At 43.3% G+C, this 11,187-nt stretch overlaps 1 protein-coding gene across 1 annotated transcript; it reads right to left on the minus strand.

The window, feature by feature from the left end:
• Positions 1-4,190: 4,190 nt before the first annotated feature.
• On the minus strand, positions 4,191-9,246 carry HSPA5 (heat shock protein family A (Hsp70) member 5). Its single transcript, XM_007060945.4, has 9 exons — positions 9,146-9,246; positions 8,800-8,934; positions 8,441-8,672; positions 7,702-7,839; positions 7,235-7,347; positions 6,763-7,153; positions 6,168-6,405; positions 5,742-5,909; positions 4,191-5,075 (listed from the first exon to the last, which is right to left on the minus strand). Exons 2-9 carry the CDS (start codon positions 8,916-8,918, stop codon positions 4,519-4,521), a joined length of 1,956 nt encoding a protein of 651 aa, XP_007061007.3. The 5' UTR covers positions 8,919-8,934; positions 9,146-9,246; the 3' UTR covers positions 4,191-4,518.
• Positions 9,247-11,187: the final 1,941 nt, after the last annotated feature.

The raw sequence follows: 11,187 nt of genomic DNA on the forward strand, positions 1-11,187 counted from the left end.
AAAAATGGCGTTATTCTCAAATATATTTTATTTTATAAAACAAAGCAAAAATACAATTTAAAATAACTTGAACTAACAATTTCTAACTGGAAAGCATGTACAAAGTAGTACAAAAATAAAATGCAAGAGTCAAAATTACATTCTAGATTCTTTTACGGAATACCTATTCACATCGTAAAAAGAAAAGGAGTACTTGTGGCACCTTAGAGACTAACCAACTTATTTGAGCATCCGCAGAACACAGTGTGGGAAATGCTGGTCTAATCCCTAGATTGCCTCTTATTCCAGTTTTTCTTCTTAGTTTGGAAGTAGTATACAGTAGAACCTCAGTTATGAACATCTCAGGAATGGGGGTTGTTCAACTCTGAACAAAAGTTATTCTTTCAAAAGTTTACAACCCAACATTGACTTCATACAGCTTTGAAACTTTACTGTGCAAGAGAAAAATGCTGCTTTCCTTTTATTTTACATGTTAAGAGTACAGTATTTGCTTTTATTTTTTGATCTCTGCTGGTGCCTGATTGTGTACCTCTGGTTCCAAATGAGGTGTGTGGTTGACTGATCAGTTTGTAACTGAGGTTCTACTGTATAAATTAAACTTGAAAAAAGCACTTTTACACAAGGGTGTTCACAGTGGTATAACTAGCACTAAAATTGGCTGTGTAGATAAGCCCCTAGAAAGTTCGCCTCAGGTGGGAGCACTAGGTATCTACAATCCTCTTATGATACTGAAGTGTAAAGTTCCTGGATTTAACTTGATACTAGTGACAGGTACAGTATCCATGTGGGCAGTCACCTTATTTTTATCTACTGCTCAAGTTACATTTATGCTGCTGAGGTTGAAAACTAGTGGGTGGGAGTTTAATTATTCCAAATCTAATGCTTATGCCAGTGAGCCTTTCATTTAGTATCTTTAAAAGTTAACATCAAGAACTAGGAAGGTTTGTCATTTAAAAAAATTGAAATGTGTTCCTAGATAAGCCAAAAACGAAATTGTAAATTAATAGGGGCTGAGATCTGCCCTCTGTGAAATCAGTCATTTTGTTGGTTTTCTCCCTGTAACTTAGTCTTAAAGATCAATGTTTAAGTGAAATTTGGCAAAGCCCCTGCTATTATTCAGCTATGCTTGGTTGCTAGGTCTGTGGAAGGTGGGACATTTTAATACTAGGAAATGGATAGTGAAGTGGAAATTTGAGATAACATAATTGGACAGGGATGGTAAATAAAACTTTAATCTGAATCAAAGGTAATATGCACTGCCCCAAATAATTCTTGTAGTGGCTCAGGTAAGTGAATGAAGGGGGAAGGCAAGTTCATAAGAACGGCAATACGGTGTCAGGCCAAAGGTCCATCCAGCCCAGTATCCTGTCTACCGACAGTGGCCAATGCCAGGTGCCCCAGAGGGAGTGAACCTACCACGTAATGATCTAGTGATCTCTCTCCTGCCATCCATCTCCACCCTCTGACAAACAGAGGCTAGAGACACCATTCCTTATCCATCCTGGCTAATAGCCATTAATGGACTTAACCTCCATGAATTTATCCAGTTCTCTTTTAAACCCTGTTAATAGTCCTAGCCTTCACAACCTCCTCAGGTAAGGAGTTCCACAGGTTGACTGTATGGTGTGTGAAGAAATTCCTTTTATCTGTTTTAAACCTGCTGCCCATTAATTTCATTTGGTGGGAACAAATAACTTTTCCTTATTCACTTTCTCCACACCACTCATGATTTTATAGACCTCTGTCATGTCTCCTCTTTTCCTGAAAAGTCCTAGCCTCTTTAATCTCTCCTCCCATGGGACCTGTTCCAAACCCCTAATGATTTTAGTTGCCCTTTTCTAATGCCAGTGTATCTTTTTTGAGTTGAGGGGACCACATCTGTATGCAGTATTCAAGCTGTGGGTGTACCATGGATTTATATAAGAGAAATAAGAGATTCTCCATCCCTTTTTTAATTATTCCTAACATCACATTTGCTATTTTGACTGGTACACAGCACTGTGGATGTCTTCAGAGAACTATTCACAATGACTCAAGATCTGTCTCCTGATTAGTTGTAGCTAAACTAGCCTGTCATATGCTATGTATAGTTGGGGTTATTTTTTCCAATGTGCATTACTTTACATGTAGCCACATTAAATTTCATTTGCCATTTTGTTGCCTAATTGCTTAGTTTTGTGAAGTTCTTCTGTCTGCTTTGGTCTAAACTATCTTGAGCAGTTTAGTATTATCTGCAAACTTTGCTACCTGTTTACCCATCTCCAGTTCATTTATGAATAAATTGAATAGGATTGGACCTTAGGACTGACTCTTGGGGAACACCACTAGTTACCCCTCTCCATTCTGAGAATTTACCATTTATTCCTATTCTTTGTTCCCTGTCTTTTAACTAGTTCTCAATCCATGACAGGATCTTCCCTTTTATCCCATGACAACTTAACTTACATAAGAACCTTTGCTAAAGGACCTTCTCAAAGGCTGTTGGGAAATCTAATGACACTATGTCCACATGTTTGTTGACCTCTTCAAAGAGCTAATAGATTACTAAGACATGATCTCTCTTTACAGAAACCATGTTGACTTTTGCCCAACAATTGTTCTATGCGTCTGACAATTTTATTCTTTACTATTGTTTCAACTAATTTGCCCAGTACTGACTCATGAAGCCTTTTCCCATGGTTCAGCAAATAAAGGAACTGGATGAGTGGCTGCATTAAGGGATTGAAAGTATGGTATTATGTTGAACAAAGTAACCACACATTTTACAGAACTGTGTCCAAGTTTGGCTGTTTCACTATACCATTAGTGTGTTAGAGGCCAAGAAGTGGTTAGTAGGTTGAATGGAGTTTAGTGTGGAAATAAGAGGTAATGTAACTGGGGCATCAAAAACTCAAGATCTAGTAAAAGCTAGATATAGCCTTGTCACAGTAATGGAGGAGGCTATTCCATTGAAGTACTTACACTTAGAGGAAAATCCCAGTAGTGTAGAATGAGATTTTTTAGGATCATGTATATTTGTGCAGGACTTTGTATGTTTAAATAGTCTGCTCATCTGAAAATGCATATAGAACATTTGTCTTGTCTTATGGGCCTAATGACAACTTTCTAGTCAAGTCATACCACTGCTTTCAGTGACATTATGATGATTGGACCTTTAGAATGCAAGCTCTGGGTAAGGAAACTTATTCCTGGCAAGTGCCGTACAGAACACTGGAGCTAAGTCAATACTGTCAGAGAGCCTAGGAGCATGATAATTAGGTGCATGGTTCAGCCAGGAATTTCCTATGCTATACTGTTTGTTAAGCCTCTGCTACCACCACACACTATAATCACTTCTCTCTGCCTCAGAGCTGCACACATTCAATAATTTTTAAGATCTCTCAAGAGGAGGCTATAAAGTCAAAGGACACCTTTGGGTGTCACATCACTTTCCAAGGCTGAAATCAGCTTTGGCATTAGAAAATAGAAAGCCTGTCAAAGCCAAGATATATGAACAGCATGTTTTAATCACGTTAGGATATACCTCTACGTACAACAGGTTTGTAATGTAATCCAAAACAGTGACAAGGAAAGTACAGAACAAAGCACATTAAGTGTTACAACTGGTGGGTTGGATTTTAGTAGTGTGGTAGTGTTTTGTAAAACTACTATAAATACTAGCAGAAGTGCATACTGAAGCACAACTTAAGGTGAATATGCTTCAACAAGTAGTGCCCATAAAGGCAGCATGTATGTTTTGTATTGGTAGCTCCCGTTCCTGCTAATGGGGGAAAAGGACCAGCTGGCTATGTACACAGCACCCCTGCCAAAAGTACTTGTACTTATGGGTGCTTTAAGGATCATAGACTGGAGTGAGGTGTAGGCACTAATCTTACTACTTGGAGTAATCATCATCCAGCCTTCTTGAACCTGACTCAGTCCTCTCACCCTTGGGTTACCTAGAGAAGTACTCATTTGGACTTTAACTGCTCACTGTACCTTAAGGGAGATAAGCTGCTAACTTGCTAGGAAAAAGGACCTGACAACTGTTGTGCCTAGCAGCACTTCAGATTAAATGCTTACACTGAAGTACTTGGACTATTTGCAGGATGAACAGAACTTTAGTTGAAGAGAACATTTTAAGGAAGTGAACTGCACTCTGAGTTTGATAGTCTAAACAGACATGACAGGAAATATGAAATTAAGCTAGATCCAGTGTAAATAACAAATTTATTGTGGTCACTTGGGTAGAAAAAAGTTCTACACAGAATGCACATGACCAGTTAGAATGTTTTCAACTGGAAAATTTCTAAACCCCCAACTCATTTTACAGTCCCACCCCACTACCCTTCCCTCCCTCCTCCCCACAGACATCAAGCAACTGCTAATGAAAAGCAGTAAACAGCCACTTTGGGCTAACATTTCCATCTCCACTCAGAAGTGAAGATTCCAATTACATTCCAGATTAGAGTTCAATATTATCTTAACAGAAGAGTTCCTGAGTCCAGTATTTACAAGGTAACATTCAGAGATCAAGATTTACAATTCATCCTTTTCTCCTGCTTCCTCTTCAGGGGGAGGTCCTGCACTTCCATAAAGCTTGCTAACAATTGGCTGGACAACCTCCTCCAGCTCCTTCTTTTTAGCTTTGAAATCTTCAATTTCAGCATCTTGGTGGCTTTCAAGCCATTCAATCTTTTCCTCTACTGCCTTCTCTATTGTTTCCTTGTCTTCAGATGAGAGTTTGCCACCTAGTTTCTCTTTGTCCCCAATCTGATTCTTCAGTGAATAAGCATAGCTTTCCAACTCATTTCTGGTATCAATACGTTCTTTAAGCTTTTTGTCTTCCTCTGCAAACTTCTCAGCATCATTAACCATTCTCTCAATCTCTTCTGGTGTCAGACGGTTCTGGTCATTGGTAATTGTAATCTTGTTTTTATTTCCGGTGCCCTTGTCTTCCGCTGTAACACGGAGGATTCCATTCACATCTATCTCAAAGGTAACTTCGATCTGTGGGACACCACGAGGAGCAGGAGGGATTCCAGTCAAGTCAAAAGTACCCAGGAGATGGTTATCCTTGGTGAGAGGACGTTCACCTACAGAGGTAAGAGTTTTAGTTTGTACTTGTGCCTAAAAGGAGGTGTTACATGTGGTTTGACATGACTAATCTCAGGTTTTGAACCTATATTTGTTTCACTTTAAGGGGGGGGGTGAAAGCCCAGCTCAAGTGTGGGGGACACTTAATCTTTGAATGAAGACCAGATGGCCTACTCCCAAACAAGTGTTTTAAGTGTTATCTGACTTTATTTAATTGCCTGGAGCAGCATGTTCCTTTGCCTGTAACAGCAAAGAGAAATACTGAGACACCCAGGTTTGTAGTAAAAGGGCTTTACAATATCAGTATATTTTAAACTGAATGGGGGGGGATTTAGACTTAGACTTCTCCCTCCAGAGACCACAAGATTAGTGCCCTCATGGAAAGGGAGGAGGGGAACACTGGACAATCCAATCAAGCACTCTATTACTAGACCACTAGTATTCTTTAAGATGCTACAAGTAGCCTTTTGAGTTGGTCTGTTACCAAGGTCTCCCCACTAGAGTTGTTTCTTCTCAAGGGCTATAATGAGGAATTCTGAGATGACCTTTGAGGCATGGTCATTCATTGCTTCATGTCTAACTTTTTAAAAACTTTAGTAAAGTTTTCACAAGACAAATGTGTACAGGATACATCCTATTTTAGTTCAGTGATACAGGACACTTACCTTCATAGACCTTGATTGTTACAGTTGGCTGGTTATCAGAAGCTGTGGAGAAAATCTGTGATTTCTTGGTGGGGACAACAGTATTTCTTGGGATGAGCTTGGTCATAACACCCCCAACAGTTTCAATGCCAAGTGTCAGAGGACACACATCAAGTAACACCAGGTCACCTAAAAGAGACATGTTTCTAGCTTTACTCCTATTCACAGTTAGAGATTCTATTGTTAGACTAGAAATGACAAGGGCCCATGATTACTGTAGCCTTATGAAAGTATGGCAAGTATAGACTGTTCCTAGTAACAATGTTAATTAGAATTTAGCTTACATGATTTCTGTTATCAACTTGGATCAGGCCTCCAAAAACCGACTCCAATGCTAGCAGTAAAGTGTAAAAACTCTGGAAGTTACTAGTTTAGGTTTGCACCTACCAGTATCTTGGTCACCCGAAAGGACACCAGCCTGAACAGCGGCACCATAAGCAACAGCCTCATCTGGATTGATGCCACGAGAAGGCTCTTTGCCATTGAAGAACTCTTTAACAAGCTGTTGTATCTTGGGGATTCGAGTAGAGCCACCCACAAGTACAATCTCGTCAATGTCGGATTTCTTCAGGTCAGAATCTTCTAGAACTTTCTGCACAGGCTTCATGGTGGAACGGAACAGATCCTAAAAGGCAAAAAAGTGACAATAGTAAGGTAAGGCACTACTTCTCCCCTATGCTGGAGAAATATACCAACTAAGTGTGGTCTGGACAAATGACCATGAGCAAGCCAAAAAACACACCAACCATTGACTCCAGCCAGATGTCATCTTACCACATGACCTTGGGCAAGTCTCTTGCCTTAGTTTCTCCTCCCTATTCCCACGTGAGCTGGGGAGTTATTGCTTCATGGCAGAGTTATGTTTAATGAGTTTTGTAAATTTAATGCAGTATAAGCAATAGCTGAACATACTAAACCTGCAAGTAACTGCAAGCCACTGATTTACCATAAAGCAATTGTAACTCTCGCTTCAAATACTAACCATATTCAGTTCTTCAAACTTTGCGCGAGTCAGTGTCTCAGAGAAGTCCTCTCCTTCAAAGAAGGACTCTATTTCAATTCTAGCCTGATGCTGAGAGGACAAAGCTCGCTTTGCTTTCTCTACTTCCCGACGTAGCTTCTGTACAGATCTGTTGTCCTTCCTAACATCTTTTCCAGTTTTCTTCTTGTATAACTTGATGAAGTGTTCCATAACACGTTGGTCAAAGTCCTCTCCACCCAAGTGAGTATCTCCATTTGTAGCCACAACTTCAAAGACACCATTATCAATTGTGAGGAGAGAGACATCAAAGGTTCCACCGCCTAGATCAAATACAAGGATGTTCTTCTCACCCTCCCGCTTATCCAGTCCATAAGCAATGGCGGCAGCAGTACTGTGTTGAAGAAATAGTAGTTAGACAACTCACAAGGCCTAGTACAGCATGACATTGCAGAACAGTTAAAAAACTACTTACGGTTCATTGATTATTCTCATTACATTCAATCCAGCAATGGTACCAGCATCCTTTGTAGCTTGACGCTGAGCATCATTGAAATAAGCTGGGACAGTGACAACAGCATGGGTAACCTAGAGGAGCAGGATGAGGATTAATGTAACAACTTCAATAATCAGCAGCAACACCACAAATGAAAGCTTGACAATTTCCAAGTGTTAGAGGAACTGCCACTGCCTTGAGTGCCTTCTCACCTTCCAGAGGAAGAATGACTTCCTTTAATGCTACCCCTAGAGTGGCCAGACAAGAATTAAGCAAAGCTCAATGGGTCCTGTCTGAGCTCATCTTCAAGTGCTCCCAGCCAAACTGGGTAGAAATTAAGAGTCAAACTTTGGTCTGCAGCTTGGGAGATCACCTGCTGCTATCACTTTGGAAAACTGCTGCTTCTACAAGATGTCACAGTTGACCATTTTTGTTATGTTATCTACCTTCTTTCCTAAGTAGGCCTCAGCAGTTTCCTTCATCTTTGTCAAAACCATAGCAGAAATTTCTTCTGGAGCAAATGTCTTTGTCTGTCCACCACCAACATCAACTTGTATGTATGGCTTGGTCTTCTTTTCAAGAACCTATAAGAACACGAACACTTAAGTTTAAGAATGTATTTCTAGTAATTTTAAATCTTTGAAGAGAACTGAAAGCTGAACAATGCTCACTACTCAAAAAAGTCAAGAAAGGAGATTAGAGCAGACAATAGATGTTCTCTCCAGTAATATTTTATGCCGAGAGACCACATTTATTACAATTATGTACATGGATATTACATATCAGTTCCATTTCCACAACCCATACATTTTTTATTCAAGGCAAGATATTTAGCATTCTGAACTACTCCAGTTATGGGACAGACTATGTGAATAATAATAACTGTTTCCATCCTAATCAGTAAAAAAATTAGGGTTTATTGGACAGCAATTAATGATTTTTGGATGTCCAAGAGAATTCATTTTGCGATTATGAATAAGGGGAAGATACAATGAAAACATAAGTCACCTACTGGAGTTTAGGTCTGTAATATCCACAAAGACTTATTATGCCACAGTCTGATGTACCAGCCCCTCATCACAACTCAATCCCATAGGCTTCGACACAGAATCTGAGTCCACAAGTCACTCTTCTCCAACATAAAAGTGGCCCGCCAAGTTAAGCAGTGTGAATTGTGGCACATACCTTGAAAGGCAGATATTTGATATCCTGTTGCACTGAGGGGTCGTTCCACGTGCGGCCGATCAGGCGCTTGGCATCGAACACCGTGTTCTCAGGATTGGAGGTTAGCTGATTCTTCGCAGCATCGCCGATGAGACGCTCCCCTTCGGGGGTGAAGGCGACGTAGGACGGCGTGATCCGGTTGCCCTGGTCATTCGCAATGATTTCCACGCGGCCGTTCTTAAAGACGCCAACGCTGTGAAAGGAAAGCCGGGGTCAGCCGTGCGGGACAGGGCCCCGGCCCCGCGCGGGGAGAAGGGGCCGCGGGGGGGAGGCGGCCGGGGAGCGCGCGGCCCTGGCCGGGCAGCTGGCGCTCTACGCACCATGAGTACGTGGTTCCCAGGTCGATGCCCACCACGGTGCCCACGTCCTCCTTCTTCTCCTCCTCCTCGCCGCGCCCGCTGCCCAGCAGCACCAGCACCACCAGCAGCGCCCGCCTCATGCTGTCCGCCGGGACCCTGGAGCGCAAGGGAAACGGATCAGGCCTCAGGCCCCGCCGCACCCACCCGCCCGCCGCGCCTCAGGCCCCCGGCCCCGCCGCGCCGCATCCGCCCGCCCGCCGCGCCTCAGGCCCCCGGCCCCGCCGCGCCACGCCCGGAGACTAGGGCCCTCCATCGCCCGGGACGCCGGCACCGCGGCCCCACACACTAGGCCGCACGCCCCACTCACCGTTACCGCACCACTCACAGACCCGCTCCGCTCGCTACTGCCGGCGCTATGCCTAGGCCACCCCGGCCTCCCACCCTTATATACCCTCCCTCACGGCTTCGTGGAGGCTAGCTATTGGTTGCGGAACCTGCGCTGGAACCTTTCCATTGGTTGGCGCCGACTAAGCTGGCTACTCTTGATTGGCGGAGATCAAGCTCTCTGCAATGACGTATGGCGTCGCGCCCCTCCGTCGTCGTTCCATTGGTCCGCTTTACCCGTGTCGCGGACCAATCAGCTTCGAAGGGACAGCCAAGCGGAGTGAGCCTATTGGTTGGGAGCAGTCGTCACGCTGAAGGAAGAGAGGCAGGGCTGGTCCATTCTGGAAGTTTCTATGGTTACCAGCCCCTGGGGAGGGAGTTGGGAATGGGGGAGCCAGGGGAGTGGGCTGGGGAAGTGGGGGCGAGCGGTTGCTAGGAGAGGCCAAGGAGCTAACGGTCACCGCACCTGTCCCCACTGCTCCGAGCCAGGGGCCGGGGGCTCGGTGAGGCTCTCCCCACGGGGCCTCGATGGGCCAGAGGATGACGTCCCAATGCAGAGGTCACGGCGGGTCTGGAGACGGCGTGACCTCCCCACACGGCAGCCTCATCAGAGCCGGGGATGGCCTGGCGCTCGATGGGCCAGAGGACAGCATGACGTCCCACCGCAGAGGTCACAACTGGTGACAGCATGACATCCCGCCATGGAGGCCATGACGAGAAGCCCTGCAAGGAAGGAACAGCAGAGCAATGTGACTACCCACGTGGAAGCTGGGATGGTGTGATGCGATGCCCCATACAGAGGGCATGGTGGGACGTTATGTCACAACACAACTCCTCTGATGTTATTGTATGCGTCCCATAGAGAAAGTTAGGGATGAAAACACTTCAGGTGTCAGTGTGTTATCTGCATTGTACATTGACATAGAGTAAAACAAAACCCTTCATTTTCATGTAAAACTGCCTTAAAAAATAAATAGACATTTACTCTAAATTAGACCACTCATAACATCAATTTCTGGCTCTCATCAAGGAGTTGTTCAGAAATAAGACTGGATCTGGGATGAAATGTGGAATACATAATAAGCATTAACTTGTGAAGAACTGGGTGTTAATTCTCAGCTTCAGGTCTTTCTAAACAAAAAAGAGGTCTGTTTGCTGATATAATCGCACCCTTTTGTTTTTTGTTGCCCCGTTCAAATTGGAAAATGAACAGGTCCTTCCTATTGGGTTTGGCCCTTTTTAGGCTTTGTTATTAAGTCACAATGGCTTGTTATTGCACCACCACATCCTGACACAAATATCACTCACTCCCTTGCATTATGTCAGTCTAAAGATATCTTAGGATAGGTGGAAATTCTATAGTTAGTCATAAAATAAACTGGTTTCAGAGTAACAGCCGTGTTAGTCTGTATTCGCAAAAAGAAAAGGAGTACTTGTGGCACCTCTGAGACTAACCAATTTATCTGAGGATAAGCTTTCGTGAGCTACAGCTCACTTCATCGGATGCATACTATACTGGTTGCAATATTGGAGACTTGGATTAGGATGGGTTGGAGAAGATGGGTTTCTGCCTGGCCTCTCAGTCCCAAGAGAGACTTGCTCTTGGGACTGAGAGGCCAGGCAGAAACCCATCTTCTCCAACCCATCCTAATCCAAGTCTCCAATATTGCAACCAGTATAGTATGCATCCGATGAAGTGAGCTGTAGCTCACGAAAGCTTATGCTCAAATAAATTGGTTAGTCTCTAAGGTGCCACAAGTACTCCTTTTCTTTTTATAAAATAAACTGTCACTACACATTTAACTCCCTTGAACTACTGATATAGTAGATTTGTGTGCCCTTCTATCTATTCTATATATATGTAGCTAAACTTTACAAAAAATCAGGCAAAATCTATGTCTGGCAAGTTTCAGCTGAAAGAGGAAAGTTTTCAGGAAGTTATATGTGACAAAACAAAAGGCTAGAATGAAAACTGTTATGCATCCTTTAAAAGGCATTAAGCTCGGGACCTAATCAGTTTGGAAA

The sequence above is a fragment of the Chelonia mydas genome, chromosome 16 (assembly GCF_015237465.2).
Source record: "Chelonia mydas isolate rCheMyd1 chromosome 16, rCheMyd1.pri.v2, whole genome shotgun sequence".
Taxonomy (NCBI): Eukaryota; Metazoa; Chordata; order Testudines; family Cheloniidae; genus Chelonia; species Chelonia mydas.

What these genes read in the sequence shown, in the direction of transcription:
- HSPA5 (XM_007060945.4), bottom strand. Translation starts at nt 8,918, where the DNA reads ATGAGGCGGGCGCTGCTGGTGGTGCTGGTGCTGCTGGGCAGCGGGCGC. An exon ending in AGTTTGAAGAACTGAATATG is followed by an intron (nt 6,406 to 6,762) that starts GTTAGTATTTGA and finishes TTTGCCTTTTAG; the next exon opens with GATCTGTTCCGTTCCACCAT. An exon ending in AACAATCAAGGTCTATGAAG is followed by an intron (nt 5,076 to 5,741) that starts GTAAGTGTCCTG and finishes TTACCTCTGTAG; the next exon opens with GTGAACGTCCTCTCACCAAG.